The 20,928-nt window shown below is 40.5% G+C and overlaps 2 protein-coding genes across 6 annotated transcripts in view; one reads left to right on the top strand and one right to left on the bottom strand.

The window, feature by feature from the left end:
* The window catches only part of rpl17 (ribosomal protein L17), a 214,496-nt gene extending 194,490 nt beyond the window's left edge, over nucleotides 1-20,006 (bottom strand). The window contains exon 1 of one of the 2 annotated variants that reach the window (XM_053687612.1): nucleotides 20,003-20,006. The gene's annotated coding sequence lies outside the window, so the exon portion shown is untranslated. Of the gene's footprint in view, nucleotides 1-12,682; nucleotides 12,687-20,002 lie in introns of those variants that run through there. The other variant, XM_053687611.1, reaches the window with a different exon arrangement.
* On the top strand, nucleotides 253-20,588 carry rimbp2a (RIMS binding protein 2a). Of its 4 annotated transcripts, none has more exons than XM_053687823.1 (17): nucleotides 253-357; nucleotides 1,612-1,662; nucleotides 2,933-3,116; nucleotides 4,195-4,331; nucleotides 4,791-4,870; nucleotides 5,475-5,584; nucleotides 6,954-7,754; nucleotides 9,029-9,180; nucleotides 10,064-10,843; nucleotides 10,988-11,116; nucleotides 12,361-12,507; nucleotides 14,429-14,537; nucleotides 15,936-16,105; nucleotides 16,206-16,374; nucleotides 17,400-17,500; nucleotides 17,628-17,699; nucleotides 19,846-20,588. In XM_053687823.1, the coding sequence occupies exons 1-17, from the start codon at nucleotides 256-258 to the stop codon at nucleotides 20,014-20,016; spliced, it is 3,465 nt and encodes a 1,154-aa protein (XP_053543798.1). In that variant the 5' UTR covers nucleotides 253-255; the 3' UTR covers nucleotides 20,017-20,588. The 4 variants fall into 4 exon arrangements, with proteins under 4 accessions (XP_053543798.1, XP_053543797.1, XP_053543796.1 ...); XM_053687821.1 differs by lacking the exon at nucleotides 253-357 and adding an exon at nucleotides 2,657-2,717 and having other exon boundaries at nucleotides 780-1,662; nucleotides 4,127-4,331; XM_053687820.1 differs by lacking the exon at nucleotides 253-357 and adding an exon at nucleotides 2,657-2,717 and having other exon boundaries at nucleotides 780-1,662; nucleotides 4,113-4,331.
* Nucleotides 20,589-20,928: the final 340 nt, after the last annotated feature.

Below are 20,928 nucleotides of genomic sequence, written 5' to 3'. Positions count from 1 at the left end.
GTCATTTGGCACACATATTTTCATTCCTTCAGGTCTTTATATTGATTCTCAATGACATTTTAAAAAATGATTAATTTGTAGAATATGTTCATGTCTTCAATAAATCAAATTTCAGTAACAGGACTTTTGCCAAATGCACCATCGGTTTCTCCAAAATCAACTTCTCCAAATTCATCATCGACATATTCTTATATTGTATGTCTAAGGAAAAATCCTTATTAATATTTGATCTCTGTGTATGTGTGTGTGCAGCATATGTGTGAGGCTGCAGAAGCGAGGCAGCAGCTGGAGACAGAGCATGAACAGGCCCTGGAGATCCTCAGCTCCACACAGCAGGAGATCCAGCTTCTGCGAAAGGCAAAGAATTCAGCAAAACACACATACATATACATACAGCATGATACTTTCCTTAATAGGAATCTACAGCATCTGCGTTTCTCGGTTTAGTGTTTTTTTCCTCCCCAATTTGGTCACTTGCTGATTCTCACCCACCAGCCAGCTCTCCCCTACAATCTGACAAGGGCAGTGGTGGCTTAGTGGTCAAAGGCTCTGGGTTACTCGTCAGAGGGTCATGGGTTCAAGCCCCATCACCCCCAAGCTGAGCCTCAGAGCAAGATCCTTAACACTATGGGTCCCAGGGGTGCTGTATCATGGCTGAACCTGTGCTCTGATCCCAAATTCCTAACAAGCTGGGATGTGTGGAAAAGTGTTTGTGAAAAATAAAGGCATTTTCTTCTTCTAAGGAGGGTGAGTATGCCATCCCTCCTAACCAGACAGCATGGGAAATTTTGCTGTCTTGGCTCCCGACCACTCATCATCGTCGTCAAGAATTTGAACTCGCAGTCACCTTTTTTTATGCATTCTGAAACATTACTGTCCTGAATAAAAGAACAAAACAGAATAAAGCAGAGTAACACAGACGGATGATTATTTTTGGATGCAAACTTTATATAATATTCGACCATAAACAGTCAGCTCCAAAGTACATTTCTCTCATATTTTCAGTATGAGATTAAACTATACGTCATCTCGGAATGTGGAATGTCTGTGAAACAATTTCCTGTTATCACTTGTGATATAGCAGCTATAAAAAGTCATTTCATCACCAGCCTTGCTTTTTCATTGATCTTAAAGTTAAGACAAAAAAACCTGTCCACAGTTTGTCATGTTACAGAGAAACCACAAAGCAAAAACTCCTCTGTCCGGAGCACTTTCCCATGTTGGAAAACTTAAAGTTACAGCTTTACCTCAGTCCAAAAGCATTAAACAAACATCCCCTTACAGAAAACGTCATCATATCAACAACTGCAGAAATTAGTTTGTTAAATAACAGAACATTTTCCAAATCTGTTTATTATTATCCTTAGGCTATGTGGTGCGTTCGCCATACAAGTCCCTGTGAGCGAGCTGTTACTATAGAAACAATGTATAAGTATACATATTAGAACAAGTGCATTATTAACAAGCCTGTGATTTATGTTACAGCCAGAACATTCGGAGCCATCAGAAGTGCCGTTATAAAAATTAATCAACACCTTCTGATGCAATAATTTAACAGCGCGGTGGGATAAAGACTATAAAAAAGATATATATGGTGTGTTTTGTTTCCAGGCTCAGGTTGAGGCTGATAAAGAGCATGAAGAAAAGGTTCATTTGCTAGAGGTAAGATCATGAACTCATCCTCGAGCTATTTTCCTAAAATGAGACCATCTATCGCACCAACCCAACAGCGTGTTGGGATGAAAATGCATAATTCATTGGTCAGAAATACAGCAATGGAAATAAAAATCATAAAAATCCCCTAGCAATGGAGAGCATGGTACAGGTGCTAAATAAATTATTAGATAATTATATAATAAAGCAAAAAAGGCAGTCCAGGGTGTGTGTTACAATGATTGATCATGGGTATGGGTGTTCTTAGGCATGCTGCGAAGTGGTAAAACCCTTTTATTACACACATACAGTGCACTGTGTATGTGAAAGCAGCCTTAGAGCACTTTACTTTGCATCCCTGCAGACTTCAGAGTGGTCTTGGATAAGATATAATCTCATATAGCTCTCTTTAACAGATTTGCTATACCGAAGCAGAGGCTGATGATAATGATGATGACAGGAAATGGCACAAATAATGAGGAACCTCACTGTGACTGTCTATCAATTGGACTAACTCATCCTTATAATCATTATATAAATGGATATTGCAATACAGACGGTTCAGTTTAGGAACATTATAAACAGTCCATTCAGAAATCTGCTGTCAGAGTGAACATAGCAGATGTATTTCTTATTTGTGTTGCGCGGTGGTTAGATATTTAGCACATTTATATATGTGATTTTTAATACATGTCTCATATCTGTGCCATATTGCCACATTATAATGTTCTACGTAAGGATTAATGTCCATACTGGATCCATGTAGAACAGCGGTTCTTAACCTGGGGGTCGTGAGAAAACCTTTATTTTGAACGAGTGTACACAAAGGTTCACAGAGAAGCCACTGGTGGATTTTTGGATATCTGTGCACACCAAATACCAAGAATTGAGTGAAATGACATTGAAAAAACTCTCTGTGAGGCTGTTTTTTTAGTGCTGGTGTACCTGAAGAACAAGTATAGAGCCAGACTCATGGTAAAGATAGTTTGCATCTTTTCCTCAGCCGTACTCAGCCTCGACTGGACCTCCTCGGATCCTCTATCAAAGCCCAACCATCCCACTGAGTGAGTAGTTCGAAACATTAAAGCTGTTTTATATTATATTAATCTTTATCCATTTAACAGCCAGTGTGGGGTGGGGTGGGGTGAGGAGGGGTCGCAAAACACTGGGTTGCACTCACGAAAAGGTTAAGAACCGCTGATGTAGAAAGTCAAATCACAATGACGTATAATATATTGGAATTTTTTTGTGCCCTTCTTCTCTTCTCCAAACCACAAAGGTCAAAGTTCATGACCTGGAACAGAAATGCCGGACTCAGAGTGATAAGTGTAACATTCTGTCCAAAGAGTTGGAGAAATTTCACTTGGGTTTGCACACCGATCCTGAGCGCTGGCCAGAAACCGCCACATCACGGAGAGCAATCTGTAACCTCCTGAACGAGCTCCAGAGTTGCACTGGAAAAGGTGGGCGGAGCCTCCTGAAAATCAGTTACATTTCCTTTTTCTTTTCTTTTTTTTTTTTTTTAAAGGAGTTTGTCCTTTAAAAGCGTTAAAGAAGTTCTTCAGCTAAAATGTCACACAACGTCACACAATTTCTGCTTGGAAATGTAGAGTAGTAACAGAAGACATGACTGACAAAAATGACCCGTTATTTTTATCTTTTCAATCGAATCGCGGAGTGCGTTAAAATCGCATAACGCACACCTAGCCGTGGATTATTCCGCGTATACCATGGTCACTTGCCTGCATGGACAAGTTAAAGCTGTTGTTGATGTTTGCAGTGTAAAATTTGACTGAAAAGATAAAAATAATGGTTAATTTTCATGTTATTTTGTATACGGGTCGATAGAGCACAAATTCTGCCTGCTCTAAACCATACACAGAGATAAAGTAGCATGATAAGATTGCATTTATTTGAATGGATTATCGTAAATAGTTATTAGAGAGAGAGAGAGAGAGAGAGAGAGAGAGAGAGAGAGAAAGAGAGAGACGTCCAGCCAATCAGAATCGACATTCCGACAGACCATAGTATAAACATATATAATTTTTATATCTTATATATAATATATATTATAAATAATGAAATAATTCTTCCATGAAAGTAACACGATCAGAGAAATGTAACAATAATTGAAATGTTAGGGTTTAAGGATTTGGCCCTGCATATTTGATCTATATTATATGCATGTTTATATACTGTATTATGTAATTATTTTTGTGCTATAATACTGCTGTATGATGGCTAAAGACAGTGAATGCGGAGAGAAAAATTTATTTCTTGGTTACAAGTTTTTTTTCTTCCAAAATTTGTGTAAAACAGTAACAGAATAAAAACTATGCCAAAAATGACAGCGTAAAAGCTTGAATCTTTTTGAACCTCTATAAGTGAATGAATTATTTCTGTGAGTTATGAAGCATGCAGCTTAATGAAACATTCTCTCTCGTATAAATTGAACCCAGAGCGTCTCTCTCAGGTGACTGTCGAGGCCCGGCGGTGATTGACAGGCGCTGGCGTTTGGCTGTGTAACTCTATGTTGTGCAGGTGATGACAGATCTGCAGGTTCTCCGCTAATCTCTGAGCTCCTCCAGCCACTGCAGGTCAGCAGAGATACACCTGAGACGCCGTTGCACATCAACATCGCCATAACAGCGAGAACCCAATTCATGAGCATCTCAGAGGTGTGTTGGTCTTCTACAAATCTCTTCCACTTTAAAAGTCCTGTAGTCATTCATGTGGCTTGTAGCAGGTGCTACTGTTAGCACGCGTAAGTGTGGCCTGTCCACCATTTAAAATTTTTTTTTTAGCTCCAGTAAGAAACCGTATTAGCAACTGTATTTATAGCTTCTAAAGCTAACTAGTTCAGCACAAATTATATAATGCGCTATGTGTAAATAGGTTGCTTGATGTACGTTACATGCTCGGCTTCATACTAGTTTAGTTGGCAGATTAACAAAGCAAGCTATCTGTAGTAGCTAGATATGCTCACCAGAGGCACTAATGAGTCACTCTGCTACGTCTTTTCAAGCTTAATTGTTTTTGTATCGTTTCTATACACATTCAATGACAGGTGATATTTGACAGGATAAGACTGAAACCACTTGTTGTGCCTCAAATGAAGTAATAATCTCTAATCACAGATGGAGGATGAGGTGAGTCCAGCTCCAAGGTCCAAGGCAAGATACACAGGACAGGTTCGTCTCTGCACGGCCCGCTACAGGTACGGACGTTTTGTGTTTTTTTTTTTCTTCTGATGTGGGATGCATAAAAAAAAAAACGAAAAATGTCTGCTGTCATTTGAATAATAAAAAAATGTATTCTGCTTTAGGCTGATGTGTGTATGTACATATATATATATATATATATATATATATATATATATATATATATATATATATATATATATATATATATATATATATATATACACACACACACTCACACATATATACATATGTATGTATGTGTGTGTGTATATATATATATATATATATATATATATATATATATATATATATATATATATATATATATATTAATATAATATATTAATTTTGGTTTCAGTGTATTGTCATTTCGATCTGTTAATTTTCGTTGTACTCGACTGAATTGCGAAGTTTAAACTTTAAGTTTAAATAAATGCTAAATTGTATTAAATTGCATGAATACTTTCACGTTGTTAGGGAAATATCTCAAACTGAAATATCCGTTTCTCTCCAATGGGATGTTTTAATGTTTTACATTTGTGCAGCTACTGCTTTTGGACAGAGCTTTTTTTTTATTTTGAAGCATTTTTAACTCTCCCATTCTCATTCTCTGAACAGTTATAATCCTTATGATGGACCCAATGAGCATCCTGAGGCTGAGCTGCCTCTTGTTGCTGGGAAATATCTCTATGTGTACGGAGACATGGATGATGATGGATTCTATGAAGGTGAACCACATTCTCACATTCTCAAATCTTTGGCTTGTTTTGATCAAATGGTACCTTGGTTGTATTTTTAGGAATGCTTTAGCTGTAAATATCCACGACTCCCAAGCATGTGTGTAATTAAATAAGTAATTTGGGTTGAGTTTAATGTCATTCCTCAGCAAGGGTTTAATAAGTGCTTCTTGAAGGACTGACAGATTAAACTGCAAATCGGCAAGCACCCTGCAGCTACACCGCCGGGTGAAGAAAAAAAAACAACCACACTTTCAAAGCGTCTTTTCACTGAGTCACTTACTCTGGTTTTATCACAGTTTCCTTTTTTGTAAATTGTCTATCTTTAGATCACGGTTTAGAGCTCTGGATGCAAACTGAACTGTGGAGATTTGGTTATTGTACACAGAGTTGCCGTTTTACTTTATAAGTGCATATTGTATGTGTAAAATTACTGACTGTAGTCCATCTGTTGCTTTACAATGTATTTTCCCCCTCTACCGCATCCATCAGTGTAAAATGTGCACCACTGACCACGGGCAATATTCACGAAATAATTTATTTACCAGTAATAGTTGTTCTAAGTGGCCCAGAAAGTTTCTTCTTAAAAATGTCTTCTTCATCCTAGTCCATGAAACCACTGAGGAAGAATTCTTAAGATGTTTTTTTATTTTATTGTTTTTGTTAGTGACTCACTCCATAGTCATTGAACTACACATGAAACCCCCCCCCCCCCCCCCCCCCATACTCATTTAGGATTTCTCTGATTTTAGAGCTGTTTGAGATTGGCAAATGGGTTTTCCAGAGGTCTCCCAGGTTGTTACTTCATGACGTAATCTGAGGCAGTGATTTTATTTTCTAAGATATTAAATAAACAGGCTAATTTGCAATGAGCAATCAAATCAATTGTGCATGAAGCTAGTGGGGTGTGTTGTGCATGATTTCCAGTGAATAATAGCTTCAATGACAAGATGTGCTGCAAGAAAGATGCAATCGTCTGCAAACCCTGTTAATGAATCAGCTAGGGCTTTTAGACGGTGTTTATCAAGTTTGCACATGTTTTTCACTTTCAACTTGAGTACATCAGGATTTTAGACTGAAAAAACAAGGAATATGACTAGAACACAATTTTCTCCAGACTCGACAGTTAGGAGCTACTTTTAACCTTATGATTCTTTGTGAATATGGCCCCTATTGGGTGGTGGACCCTCCCTATGGATGTACTGTAGGGGGGTCATTACATTCAGTATGTAGACCTACGAAGTTATGCGCTCAATATGCCAGGAGTAGAGCATTTATATTATATAATCTGTTGTTTGCATGAGTCATGTGTTACTGTCGTGAAGTGTGAGTCAGACCTCATCTTCTATGATTCTTCCAGGAGAGTTGCTGGATGGCCAGCGTGGATTGGTCCCTTCTAATTTTGTGGAGTTTGTCCAGGACAAAGAGAAGCCATCGGTGGATGGAGCAGAAGATCTGGGGCAGCTGGAGCATGGCCGTTTAAGCCTGACAGCCATAGACGGAGGTATTTCCCTGGACAGCCTAAGCGTCGACTCTCTTGGGCCGTGCAGTAACGGGACTGGCACTCTGGATGCTGAGGAGCTGGCTGATGACATTGTGCCTTACCCGAGAAAAATCAACTTAATCAAACAGCTGGCAAGGAGCGCCATCGTGGCTTGGGAACAACCTCTAGTGCCCCTTGGTTGGGGCAACATCAATGGCTACAATGTTTTAGTGGACGGGGAGGTTCGCGCTACTGTGCCCTTCAGTGGCAGGACCAAACTCTTGGTGGAGAAGCTGGATCTAGCCACCTGCACATACCGCATGTCAGTGCAGAGTGTGACGGACCGAGGTTTGTCGGATGAGCTCCGCTGTACCATGCTGGTGGGACGGAATGTCACGGTGGCTCCGACGGGCCTGCGCTTGGACGACATCATGCGTGACTCAGCGGAGCTCTCCTGGCTCCCCAGCAACAGCAACTACTCGCACACAGTGTTTTTGGATGGAGTTGAGCATGCTGTGGTGAAGCCATGCTGTTACAGACTGCGCTTCAGCAACCTGAAAGCCACCACCGTGTACAAGGTGAGGGTGGTGGCCAAACCACACCAGGTGCCCTGGCACATGCCACTGGAACAGCGAGAGAAAAAGGAAGCCGGGGTCGAGTTCTGCACACAGGCTGCAGGTCAGATGCAACTTGTGTCATTGATCTACAGCTATACCTATTTGATATCGAAAAGATATAGAGCACAATACAAATGAGCAACAGTTGGAATAGATCACTTAATAATACTGATGAAGATAGCATCCTAACCCAGTGAGCACAAAGGGTTAAGGCCTGAGACCAATGAAACTTGGTGATATATTTCAGTTCCATCAATTCGAAATACAGACATTTTTGTGTAGATGTGTGGACTCTGTCCTGCCATCTTTGCACTGTAGAAAAGACAAATATTGTTGTATATGAGACATCACACAAGACAGACCAACGTTTGTTTTTGAATGTACAGACCATGCCCTCAATACCCTCATGCCATCAACTGAATAACATGAAGAATGATTATGAAACTGTCTAAAGTGGGGATAACATTGAAAACTTAGGCTGGAGTTCTGATTGGGTTCTGCTTTGCACTAGACAGAGAAACTTTTAAAACTTTTAAGAAGTAGTGTTTGTTGAATAGTATGGAGCAGCAATAGGAAAGGGTGTTGAAACTTCACGAGTGAAGAATGAGACAGATGGGAATTTATAGGAGTTAACTAGCAAGAAGGTGGAGTTTAAAGCATGGGCTTTCTCCCAAACTTGATCATGGCAGACTACAAGCAATTTAAAATGGTCTAATAAATGTTTTGATCAGGATGTCCATGACCATAGCTGATTGTTTTTGTCTTGATCTTAACTTCATCCTTCCTCGCAGAGAACGCACACATAGCCTTGAAGCATTTTTCCTTGAACAACCCTAATAAAATGTACTTACACTTTTTTAAAGCCGTGCCCATCCATAAATTCCAAGCAGATCCTGAGATTACCATATTTATGTTGCAAGACAGCATTCCCAAAAAGTAGTTAATACACATGCAGTCTGTTAAATTTAATTTGCATTTTAATAGAAATCTGTTCAGCAGGGAATCAGTGTTTACAGACAAATTTCACAAAAATGGGCGATGCATCACTATAAGACATTATGCATGGACTAACTAATAGAACAACAGTGTATAAATGTATTGCATTTGCAATATATTATTTAAGTACATTAAACACCTAATTGTATGAACCAACCATTAACTTGAGTTAATTAGCCAGTCTCAAGAGCTTTTCCCTCATCAAGGAAACTGTAAAGCACTTGTATATCGATCCGTAAAATCGACTATTCCTTTTGGGCAGGCAGTGGCCTGAACCAAGAGGACACTCTGTTCCAAACAGCACTGATCCAACTAGATTGCATTATCTGTCCCTTACAGGCCCTCCTCTGCCTCCCAATGAGGTGCAGGTCCAGTGTGGACAGGCTCCAGGGATTCTGCAGGTCCACTGGAAGCCTCCATTGTTGACGCCCATGGGGACCTCCAATGGTGCCAACGTCATTGGCTACGCGGTGTGCACCAAGGGCCAGAGGGTGAGCGCATGAATCACTGCACATTCGTCATTATCAGCCGTGCTTATGTAATACATACAAACTGCAAATCAACAGTGAGTAGATCAGAAAATGTTTCAGTCATGATGTAGACCAGTGACTCCTGGAGAGCTACTTTTCGGCAGAGATTTAGAGATTATTATTAACCCTGGCTTGTAAAAATACTGATTGACTTGATTAGAATTAACATGGCTCAAGGCTGGGAAATGCTGTTTTAGGTAATACTTGTACCCTCTGTTGGAGAATATAAGTCATTGCAACTACTAATCTAAAAGCAGGGTATAACAAATGATCTACTTGCTATTCTCATGCTCAGATAGGTTGGTACCATTGATTCTGTGGGTGGAGTGAATTCAAAACAGCACATTCTGACAGCACAGTGGTACTTTTCAACGCAAAATTACACTTATGTCTACCTCTTAACTAAGACCCTCTGTTAGAGCAGACTCCCAGACAATATGGTATTTTCCTAAAGCAAAGTAATAAACGTTCTGCCCAAACCCAGTTGGATGTGCACAATTGATGTAAACCCACTTTACTATACAGTAATTATGCCACTTCATCCAAATACTAACCAAAGCTGAGTGAATGATTTTATACATCAAAAAAGAAAAACTCAGCTGTGCTGGTGACTGTTTTATAGTATTACAGTTGAATATTCATCACTATGAATGGAACATTCATAGTTTAATTAACAGAATCAATACAAATGTCTAAAAAATTAATTAACATCTGACTCATAAAAGATATTACCATTGTAAAGATGAATAATTAATTAAATCAAACAAGTTTTCGTTGTGAAAATGAAGAGGATACATCAGAAAACTGAGGCTCTACAAACATCTGGACTTGTTATTGGTTTCAGATCGCTGAGGTGTTGTACCCAATGGCTGACTTTGCAACAGTGGATCTGAACTGTATCCAGTGTTTGGAGGCCCGTGAGGTCGTGGTCAGGACTTTATCAGCACAAGGCGAAAGCCAGGACTCGCATGTCGCCGTCATTCCTAACAACCTTCTCGTGCCTCCACCCCAAGTCCACCTTCCACCTCACCACATGCCCCAGCCCTTGCCTCCATGCACTGCACTCCCACCTCCAATGCAGCCTCTTCCCCCTCATGCTGGCCCTGATTCAAGTTCCCATCTTCAAACACTTCCCATTCGCCCAAACCAGCCAGTCGCTCATCTTCAGCCTCATCCTTTACCCCATCCTACTCAGCCATCTCCTCCTCACCTCCAGCCTCTACCTGCTCACCCTTTCCCCCAGCCCCAGCCTACCATTCCAATACATCAGCCCACAATCCCAATACCTCAACCCACCATCCCAATGCCTCAACCTCACATTCCCCAGTTGGCCCTTCCCCAGCCACAGAGACCACCAAGTGCCAGAGAATTGGAAACCAAAGAGCAGGTACTGGGCATGCTTCACCCTGGTGGGGGTCCTGCACAGCCATGGGAGCCTTTGTGTTCTGGCCTTCCCCCAGCTCTGCCACATGGACACACTCTCGAGGCACCGCCATGCCCTAACCGCCGCTCACCTTCTCCTCAGAGAATCCTCCCCCAGCCCAGAGGCACCCTCATTCCAGATACAATGGCCAAAGCCATCGCCCGTGAAGCTGCCCAAAGAGTGGCTGTAGAGAGCGGGCGGGTGAGTGCTGACTGATGCAGTAAATTTGTTTACTTAAGAATATGTGTACTGGGGCCTCATTAGGATTCATGTCACACTACAAAATCTGTTGGAATGCAGCAGACGTGGTTACTGAGGTTTCTGAAAGTATTTTGCTGTATATAGATGGAGAGGCGAAGTCAGGGCTTTCACTCTCAAAACTCAGATGAGGAAGAGGATGAGGAAAGCTATCAGTCTCGCAGAAGAGGAGAATCTGTGGATGACTTCCTTAGGGGCTCAGAACTGGGCAGGCAGGTACGGGAGCCCAATATCACGTGATGTTGCTCTAGTAAGGCAAAAAGCAGTACTTGCAAATTTTTGTCAAATTGTATATTTAGTGTGTATGTATTGTTTTGTTTAAATAATGAATAAGAACCTTACTATTAGCCATTGATTATATCTTGTTGACCCTTTGCTATGCTCTGTCTCCTTTCTAAAGCTCTAAGCTTTCAAGGACAGCATATCAACAATGGAGGTTTCAATGACAAGAATTTACTCTTAGAATAGGAAAAGAAGGTTCCTCCTTGAGTTATTTGGATGGTTAACAGTACTAGTTTTTTGAAGTGGTACTACATGGAATATTTTCTAAATGTGGAATTCAGAGAGACAAACCAAGTAACCTTTTAGGGTGGTAGATGGAAGGTTTTTTTTTCTTCAGTACAAAATACACCATTGAAACAATACATCTGATATTTCAGTTAGTAGACAGGAAGGTCTCCACTATGCATTTTAAGGCTACATTCATGCATATCTTTGCAGTATCATAGGCAAGTATAAATATTACAATTCCCAAGTTTTAAAAAAAAACGTAACCTGATTGAGTGATCCCTGTAAATGACTTCGAAATTAAAGATCGTTTAGTGATGAATAAAAAGGTCTTTTAGAAATAAAACATCTGGAACAGTTTGGTTCCAGTGTGCCAGGGAGGGATTACGTGCATATATTTACTGTGAATGTTTCTTGTGATATATTTCCAGTGTAAGCTAGCAAATAGTAATTAGGCTGTCACCATTATCCATTTCACAGTAATTAGCAATTTCTTTCTTTTTTTTTAAGACTTAGCTTGCTAGCCACAAACTTGTTAGCTTGCTAGCTACATATTGTAGCGCATGGTGATGTTGTCCTCCCATTGTTTATACCATTTCATGCCCCCTCTGTAAAATTTTAAGATATTGGCTATGTGATTGACAAATATGCCATGCACAATATTGTTTGTTATGCATAGTTCCAGTTGTTAAAATTTAATTGGTCAATGATTGATTTTTAAGAGGGGGGTTTAGTGAAGGGTCAATTGTCTAGCTACAACATGCTTCATTGGACATCAAATAAGCGTTGATGTAATTTTTTTTCTTTCAGTCTATGAGCAGCTACTGAGCTCTGCCTTAGTAGGGTAGCTGTGGTTCAGATGAAGACTTCTGACAAAACCTGAATAACCAAATCTTCAGGTTGAGCTTCGCTGTTTTTGTGCTGTACTCTGAATGGATGTTTCATTGCCACAGTCCCACTACAGTCACAGTGAAGATTACCAGACAGAAAGCAGTCGAGGTTCAGACCTATCTGATATTCTGGAGGAGGATGAAGAGGAGCTGTACTCTGAAATGCAACTGGAGGATGGACGACGGCGCAACTCACACAGTGCTCTTAAGGTGGGACCTGATATGACTGAGACAATTGGAGTGACCCAAGCTGGCTTTCCATTCAAATGTTTCGCAATTTAAACCTTTTTTTTTTTCTTCAAAAAGTTGCCAAAAGAAAATGTAAATACATTTGTTTCCATCATGGTCATGTGAAAATCCTGAAGGTGGTATAAAAGTGATTAAGGGGGAAAGACTATTAAATAACCAATAAAAAGTACATAGCTGTTTTTCACCTGTGTAAAGAAAGAACAGCAGCATAATGGAGAGATAGAATGTTTGATGTTCAATCTATTTCTCTATTCATCTTCAAAACTTGATTTATCCCAGTCAGGATTATGGTGATGTTCCTTGATGTGGCATTCATTAATGAAATTGTTAAAAAAAAAAAAAAAAAAAGTAGTTTATTTGTCTAGCCAAATAGTGCTGAAACATGGAACTTAAATCCTCATCATTCACTGACTGATTCATACGTCACTCATATACACTACAGTGCCCTCCACTAATATTGGCACATTTGGTAAATATGAGCAAAGAAGGCTGTGAAATATTGTCTTTATTGTTTAACCTTTTGATCTTTCATTAAAAAAAATTCACAAAAATACTCTGCTCTCATGGATATCAAGCACTTACAAATAATACACAGGTTTATCAAAAAATTATTTGTTAAATATATGTGTGACACAATTATTGTCACCTTTTTTTTCAATACATTTTGCTACCTCACTTTGCCAAGATAACAGCTCTGAGTCTTCTCCTATAATGCCTGATGAGGTTGGAGAATACATGGCAAGGGATCTGATACCGTTCCTCCATACAGACTTTCTCCAGATCCTTCACATTTCAAGGTCCATGCTGGTGGACTCTCCTCTTCAGTTCACCTCACAGGTTTTCTATGGGGTTCAAGTCAGGGGACTGGGATGGCCATGGCAGGACCTTGATTTTGTGGTCAATAAACCATTTTAGTGTTGATCTTGATGTATGTTTTGGATCATTGTTCTGCTGGAAGATCCAACAACAGCCCATTTTAAGCTTTTAAGAGGCAGTCAGGTTTAATATCTGTTGATATTTGATAGAGTCCATGATGCCATGTATCCTAACAAAATGTCCAGGTTCTCTGGCAGAAAAACATCCCCAAAACATTAAAGGACCACCACCATATTTATCCGTGGGCATGAGATACTTTTCCATATGGCTACCTCTCTGTGTGCACCAAAACCTCCTCTGGTGTTTATTGCCAAAAAGCTTTACTTTGGTTTCATCTGACCATAGAACCCGATCCCATTTGAAGTTCCAGTAGTGTCTGCAAACTGAAGATGCTTGAGTTTGTTTTTGGATGAGAGTAGAGGCTTTTTTCTTGAAGCCCTTCCAACAACTTGTGGTGATGTAGGTGACTTCGGATTGTAGTTTTGGAGACGTTCTGACCCCAAGATGCAACTAACTTCTGCAATTCTCCAGCTGTGATCCTTGGAGATTTTTTGGCCACTTGAACCATCCTCTTCACAGTGTGTTATACTCCTGTGTAACAGGAAGTCATGTTTGAACAATTTCCTGTAACTAGTCACCCAGCTGCACAAAATTTTTTATACACCAATAGGAATATACGTCAAATATAGTTTCCTAATATGAATTCATAGGGCAGCCAATAATTGTTACACACCTATATTTAACAAAGATTTTTTTTTGTGTGATAAACCTGTGTTTTGTTTGCAATTGTTTGATATCCATGAGAGTATTTTATGAATTTTGTTAACAAAAGACAAAAAGGTTAAACAATAAAGACCAATTTTCACAGTCTTCTTTCCTCACATTAATTGTATGATGTATTTGATTTATGCATCATTTGTTGAACATTCTGAGGTTGATGGTTATAGTATTGTGCTGTAGAATACTAAGTAGCATCTTTTACATCTGTTGTCTCTTCTGCTATAAGGTTGGAGGCAACGTTTCATCTTCAGGAAGGCTGGATCGGGACTCAAATCGGAGGCCAGCTCATGGGGGTCCTCAACCCCAGCGCAGACCGCTCATGGTCCCCTCTATTGGTCAGTGAACCCCAAGTTTGTCACATGACTCAGTTCAGCCCTGCTCAACAGTTTATCATAGATCTTCAGCTAATTCCAACCGTTGCTCAAGTTCAAAGGTCAAAAACGTTTAGATTATAAAATTGATTTCTGAAAGGGCACAATCTCAAGTTATTAAAGCTTTTCTTAGGGATATAGACAGTACTTGTGTAGCCCTCTCTGCCTCATTTGCTTAACTGGACGACTTCTTAGGCAAGGCCGTGCAAAGTGGTGTGGTCTGTTCATGGTAACAGCTCTTTGGTTGGTGTTTCCCTCAGAGATAACCACTGAGAGTAACAGTGAAGGGAACCGTTCTCCGGTCATGGAGGATGTTTACTATGGCCGTGTAGCGCGGCACAGGACATGGTGTTTACGGAGGCATGGTGGCCACAGGCCTCCTTATGGTATGTTTTGCAGCTCCGTGTTCTGCCAAAGCACAGTGAGACAGAAGAGCAAGAAAGTGCCATGAGCAAGTTTCTGAAACGCATGAGGTTGAAACGCTGGACTGCCAAGATGGAGGCTTGCATTAAGACTTAAGGGATGCACACTAGGTATAAGATGGTTGCCCTTGATAGTAAAGTGTTCGCTTCCTGCTCAGAGAATGTTCTTCCCTGTTGCACCAACCTGCCATGAGATGCCTGCTAAACCCTTCCCTTTCCATCTCAACTTCAGGCTTTTATGTTGGCTGTGCATGATATTAGGGAAAACATTAAAGGTAGTGCCTTACACTAAATTGTAACCAGATTGTAATCCAACAAAGTTATGTTTCACAGGTGATAGAAAACTTACTGTACATTCCATTTTGCATTGCATCAGCTTTCCAGAATGTACATGGGGCACATTTGCTAGTTCCTCTTTGGCACAGCCTAGTAAGTTGTGGAAGATGTATGGTGTACATCTTAAGGTGTAATGTTATCCAGGACTAATCAGAACCAAGACTAGTTTTCTTCAGCTCCTGTTTAGTGCATGGTTAAAGTAGTGTTTTTTTCTGCCCATGTTTTCATTTATTGGACTCCCAGTGAAACACATTTGGCTTGCAGCTTGTGTGATATGTTGCCATCGGAGTGTACTCTACCATTCATTGCATCACCACATGTTTGTCTGTTACGCCACTCAAAGATTTAGTAATAAGGAATGAATTGCAAATGAAGAAGATTTTTACGTGCTTACACTCAAACTATTGGTCATTGGTCATTGAACAAATATAAATGACCTAAAATTACCTCATATTTAAAGATTTGAATGTATGAATGCATGTGAAATCAGATTTCCTGAAGGTAGATTCACACGCACATTGACCTAACACAGGAAACAAAATTCTGGAAATAACCAAACATGACCTCACCAACATTTTTCAGTCTTCTATCCATCATTTCTCAGGAGGTTACAGGGACCGAGGACGGCGGTCTCCTCCACACTACGATGAGTCCGAATCTGAAGACCCCTTCCGTATCTTTGTAGCATTGTTCGAGTATGACCCTCTCTCCATGTCCCCAAACCCAGATGCTGCTGATGAAGAGCTTCCTTTTAAAGAAGGACAGATCATCAAGGTGAGGCGTCAAGACTAGAGAGTCACAGCTGATGATATTTGATCATCCAGCCATTGTAATTAAGATCTTCCTTGCTGTTCTACTCCAACCTCTCTTACAGGTGTATGGGGACAAAGACACGGATGGGTTTTATCGGGGAGCGATCCATGGCCGGTCTGGCCTCATTCCCTGTAACATGGTGTCAGAGATACAAGCTGAGGATGAGGAGACTATGGATCAGCTCATGAAGCAGGGCTTTCTACCCTTAAATACCCCAGTGGATAGAATAGGTAGTGCATCTTCAAACATCCACAGTTTGACTCTTTCTTTTGCAGATATTTCTATTCATTCTTTCATTTTCAGTAAATTCATCATCCTAGTCAAGGTGGTGGTGGATCCAAAGTCTATCCTGGGAACAATGGTTGTGAGGTGGGAATACACCCTTTTTGGGACACCAGTCCAACACAGGGCACCATGCACAAATACACTGAGACATTGTTTCACACCTAGGAGCAATTGAGAGTATCCAATCCATCTACTGATATGTTTTTGGAAGGGAGAAGGGTGGGAGGAAACTAGAGAACCCGGTGGAGAACCCACGCCAACTCAGTGGGAAACTCAGTAGCAGCCACAAACAGTAAACTCACAAGCAGTAAACCAGGCCCAAGATTGAACCATGGACCCTTTAAGGCGGATTTTTTTCAGGCAGCAACACTACCCACAGTACCACCCAGATATTTCTAAGTTGCTTTCATTGCATCATGCAGCACTTCCTTTGCAAATCATTGGCCACTTCAGTTTCATTCCACTAAAAAACAAGCACTTTTAGCTGCCGGCGTGGCACTGATCTGAGTGTTTGGTTTGAACATCACCGTAGGCATGGCTCAAGACCCACACCACATAAAACAATTTGATTGGCCGCCTCCTGGCAATATTAGATTTTTTGGATAAAGTTGAGAAATTCTTAATATTTCTGCTCTTGTCATGTGCTTCATAACCAATCTTGCACCCACATTGGTCTCTGCAGGATGTTCACACGTCTTTTAGGGCAAATTGACAACAAAGTGCCTGAACTCTGGTTCCTGTCTGTGCTTGGCATGTTCTTCCTTGTTCATATGGGTTCCTTTGGTTCCTCTAGTTTTACTTCCACCACCCAGTAGCAGATCAACTGAGAGACTAACTGGCATAGGCAGAGTGTTTGCCCACTTTGTGTCCAGTTATTCCTGCCATGGTCCTGAATGAACCTATACCCTGACCTTCTATTACTTCAAGACTTTCACAAATAAGAGATACTCTCATTGCTTCTTTTCTGTAGAGCACAGTCGAAAAGGCGGCCGGCACCCTGTGGCTACTAGAAGAATGGTTGCTCTTTATGACTATGACCCCAGGGAGAGTTCACCAAATGCAGATGTTGAGGTGTACACACACACACACACACACACACACACACACACACACACACACACACACGCACACACAGACACACATCAAACACATTCTCAGTCTTTCACTTTGCTAACACATATGATGCTCTGTGATACAGGCGGAGCTGACGTTCTGTGCTGGTGATATCATCGCTGTATTTGGGGAGATAGATGAAGACGGTTTCTACTATGTAAGTTACTGATTCTTAGAAAGAAAGAAACCTTCCAGGGGTCTTTAAGGGTTCTTATGGTGGTAAAATTTTCTTAGCAGGCAAAGGCCAAAACATGATCTGGCATCAAACACACACAAGAGAAGCAAAGGATTATCAGGATAATCAGATAATAAGATCAGTCAAATGAACAGGCAAAGGATCTAGACAGATTCAGACACTTGTGCAATTAGAGAATTAGCAAGACTTTGTAATTAACTACTAAAAACCATCAGCGTAATATAAGGAAATGAGGACATGAACATGAAATTCAGGTCAGAGTTTGTGGTAGAACTCTGGAGAATGCTAGTGAGAAAGTCACAGAATCTTCAAGGGTTCTCCCAGAGGAACAACCAAAGAGCACTTTAGGGCTCTAAATTAAACATACAGCTGAGTCCGTCACATTGGCTTGCCTCAATCTAAAACATTTCAAAAACAATTTGTATGTTTAAAAAAGTGGTCATTAGATTCAAATAGATCCAAGGCAGAATATTTATGAACCAAACACATACATGAGTGAAAAGTGGTGATTGTTTTCCAGTGAAATGTGTTAACATGGCTAACCTCCTTTCAAAGATTAAAAAAATATATATATATCAACATACCCTTTCTTCTTTGGCATCACTTCAGATTAAGCATTAAGAACTTGGACTTTTTTGGAACCAAGAAACAAGAAAGAGGCCAGAAGTAAAAAAAAAAAAAAAATGGAACAAGAAACATTGGACAACTCAGCAAACAGGGGACGCCCCCCAGATGCTGCGAACGTCCACTTAGGTCCGCATTCGGTCCGGTTTATAACGCCTGCTGGCAGACGTTCCAAGGACATCAGAGGATATCAAATCATAACACTACTGAATGTGTTCATTTCAGCGAAAGTCCCCTAAGTGTCCCGAATGGCCACTGGACGTCCTGTAAACATCCCCTTGAACATCTGTAGGACATCAAGGGGACCCTACACATGGACGTTCGGCGGACGTGCGTAGAGGTCATTTAGGGGATGTCCTGGGGACCTTTTCTTGTCAGCTGGGAAATGGATTGGTAATGGTCAGGTGACAAATACTGAAACAATACTTCACACAGGACAAATTCTACTAAATATACAAACTAATCAACGGGAAATTGAAAGCAGGTGTGACACATGAAGGAGACAGCCATTGACAGGAGACAGAGACAGGACATAAACCAAAACAAAAAACACACAATAAATAAACAAAGTCATGTCAACCCTGAAGCTCGCGCTATCGCACTACAGGCAGTTTAAGCATGCTGAGTGCCGGAGGGGGAAATACCTGACCCTCGAAACGCACATTGTCTAATCCTGGTACAAATAACACAAAAGGACAGATGCCAGAACTGTAAATTTAGTGTTTTTGGTTTGATTGAAAGGGTTACAGCTTTTCATTTAACCTTGTTTGGTATTCAGAGAAAACATGGCAGGAAACCAGTCGAGCAGTACGAATGTGAAACACTTCAAATACACGGTGTCCCAAACGTATCCATACATAGGGGACTATGTACAGCAGCACCGCGTCGGTTGTGCCTTCGTCAGTGGATGCTCGTGGAGGTCTACTTCTCGGTTGGTCCACAACACTTCCAGTCTTTTTTGAATTTGGTAATAAGTTTGGCGACAGTGTCGTGTGTGATGTGCTTGCCATGTTTCCTGTTAAAGTCCATCACAATCTTGCGAAAGTTTCCCGATCTAGCCATGAGACTGATTTTAATACGTTCAAGGCATTCTTAAAGTCTGTCTGAAAAAAAATTAACTAAATTAACAACATTAAAAATGTTGGAAGACATTTTGTAAAAAGTGCTCATTTCCCTTATGTATGGACACTTTTGGGACACCCTGTAGATTAGAAATCATGAATGCAGTTGCATCCGTCTTTAACTGTCTGTATGTAATAGTTTTCCCCAGTTCGTTCAAATTATACCATCACTGAGACCTTGTGATATAATGTGTTGCTCAACACTAATATTTTAATAATCAAGCTATTGATAGATATCAGATTTTAGCGCTCACAGCTAATATCAATAATAGTCATCATAATGAGTTCAGTGGAGCATGTGGCCTTATTGAGTTTGACCTCATGTCCTGTGTGGTTCTCACGGCTCATGTTTTGTTTCAAAGGGTGAGATTAATGGACATCGCGGTCTGGTTCCCTCCAACTTTCTAGAAGAAGTGCCTGATGACGTGGAGGTCTATCTCACAGAGACTCCGTCCCACCATGAGCAGGAAGAGCCAGTGCCGGCGCCGCGCCCGGAGCCTAAACGGGTACACCATCGCCGTTCTCAGCGCTAGGCCCTGTGTCCATCCATCCTCCGTTTGAGTTCCCTCCACTCGCCGTCTCTATGTTTTTTTTCTTTTTTCTTCTTGTGCTTGTTTGTTTTGTGTGGTGGTGAACGTGCAGTCGTGGCTTCCGGTCTTGCTTTTTTTGGAATGGAAGAAGCAAAGCCCACCGTGAACTGAGACAGACAGCACAACTAGCGCATACACTGGGGGATATTGGCAACGATATGACGAAAGACTGCATCTCATTCCTGCAGCGGAAAAAAAAAAGAGAATGAGACTCTAAAGCTGGGTTTGTGCTTTGAAACTCAGTTAAAATGACCAGGTCATTAGACAAGCATGCCTTTTTCAAAATGAACTTTATTACCTTTTTTTATATACAAACAGTACACATTGGCCTGTGTGTGTTGTGTTGTGTTCCATTAAAGAGGCTTTGTTTCTTTTTTTGTGTATCACACCTTCATCCAAATTCTGCTCTGAGAACATGCACATAAAAAAAAAAAAAACTGAACTAAAACAACACATTACTTCACTGTAATGCCATAATCAGCAGAAATAAACGCAACGCTGAAGCAAAATGTCATGACGCCATATCGGTGGATGTCTGTGTTCATTTATGTGTCGTGTCTTTTATTTATTTATTTATTTACTTATTGATTTCATTTCTCATGTTTGATGTGAATGGTACTGAAATAATGTCGCTGTATTCTGCTTTACTTCCTTCTTTTTCCTCACCTGCTTGGCTAAAAACAGTAGAGGAAGCTCATTTTCCATCTAAGCAGGTTTCTTGTTTCTGCTGTGTAAATGAACAAAATGATAGTTTGACCCAAAATGCAGTCGTTTGGGATGGCGTGATAAACTGGGATAAAAAGAAAAGTTACTGTTGACCACCACAAAGTTGTTTATATTATTATTATATTATAA

This window comes from Ictalurus punctatus, chromosome 18 (assembly GCF_001660625.3).
Source record: "Ictalurus punctatus breed USDA103 chromosome 18, Coco_2.0, whole genome shotgun sequence".
NCBI classification, from domain to species: domain Eukaryota; kingdom Metazoa; phylum Chordata; class Actinopteri; order Siluriformes; family Ictaluridae; genus Ictalurus; species Ictalurus punctatus.
This window is presented reverse-complemented; position numbering and strand designations above follow the sequence as displayed.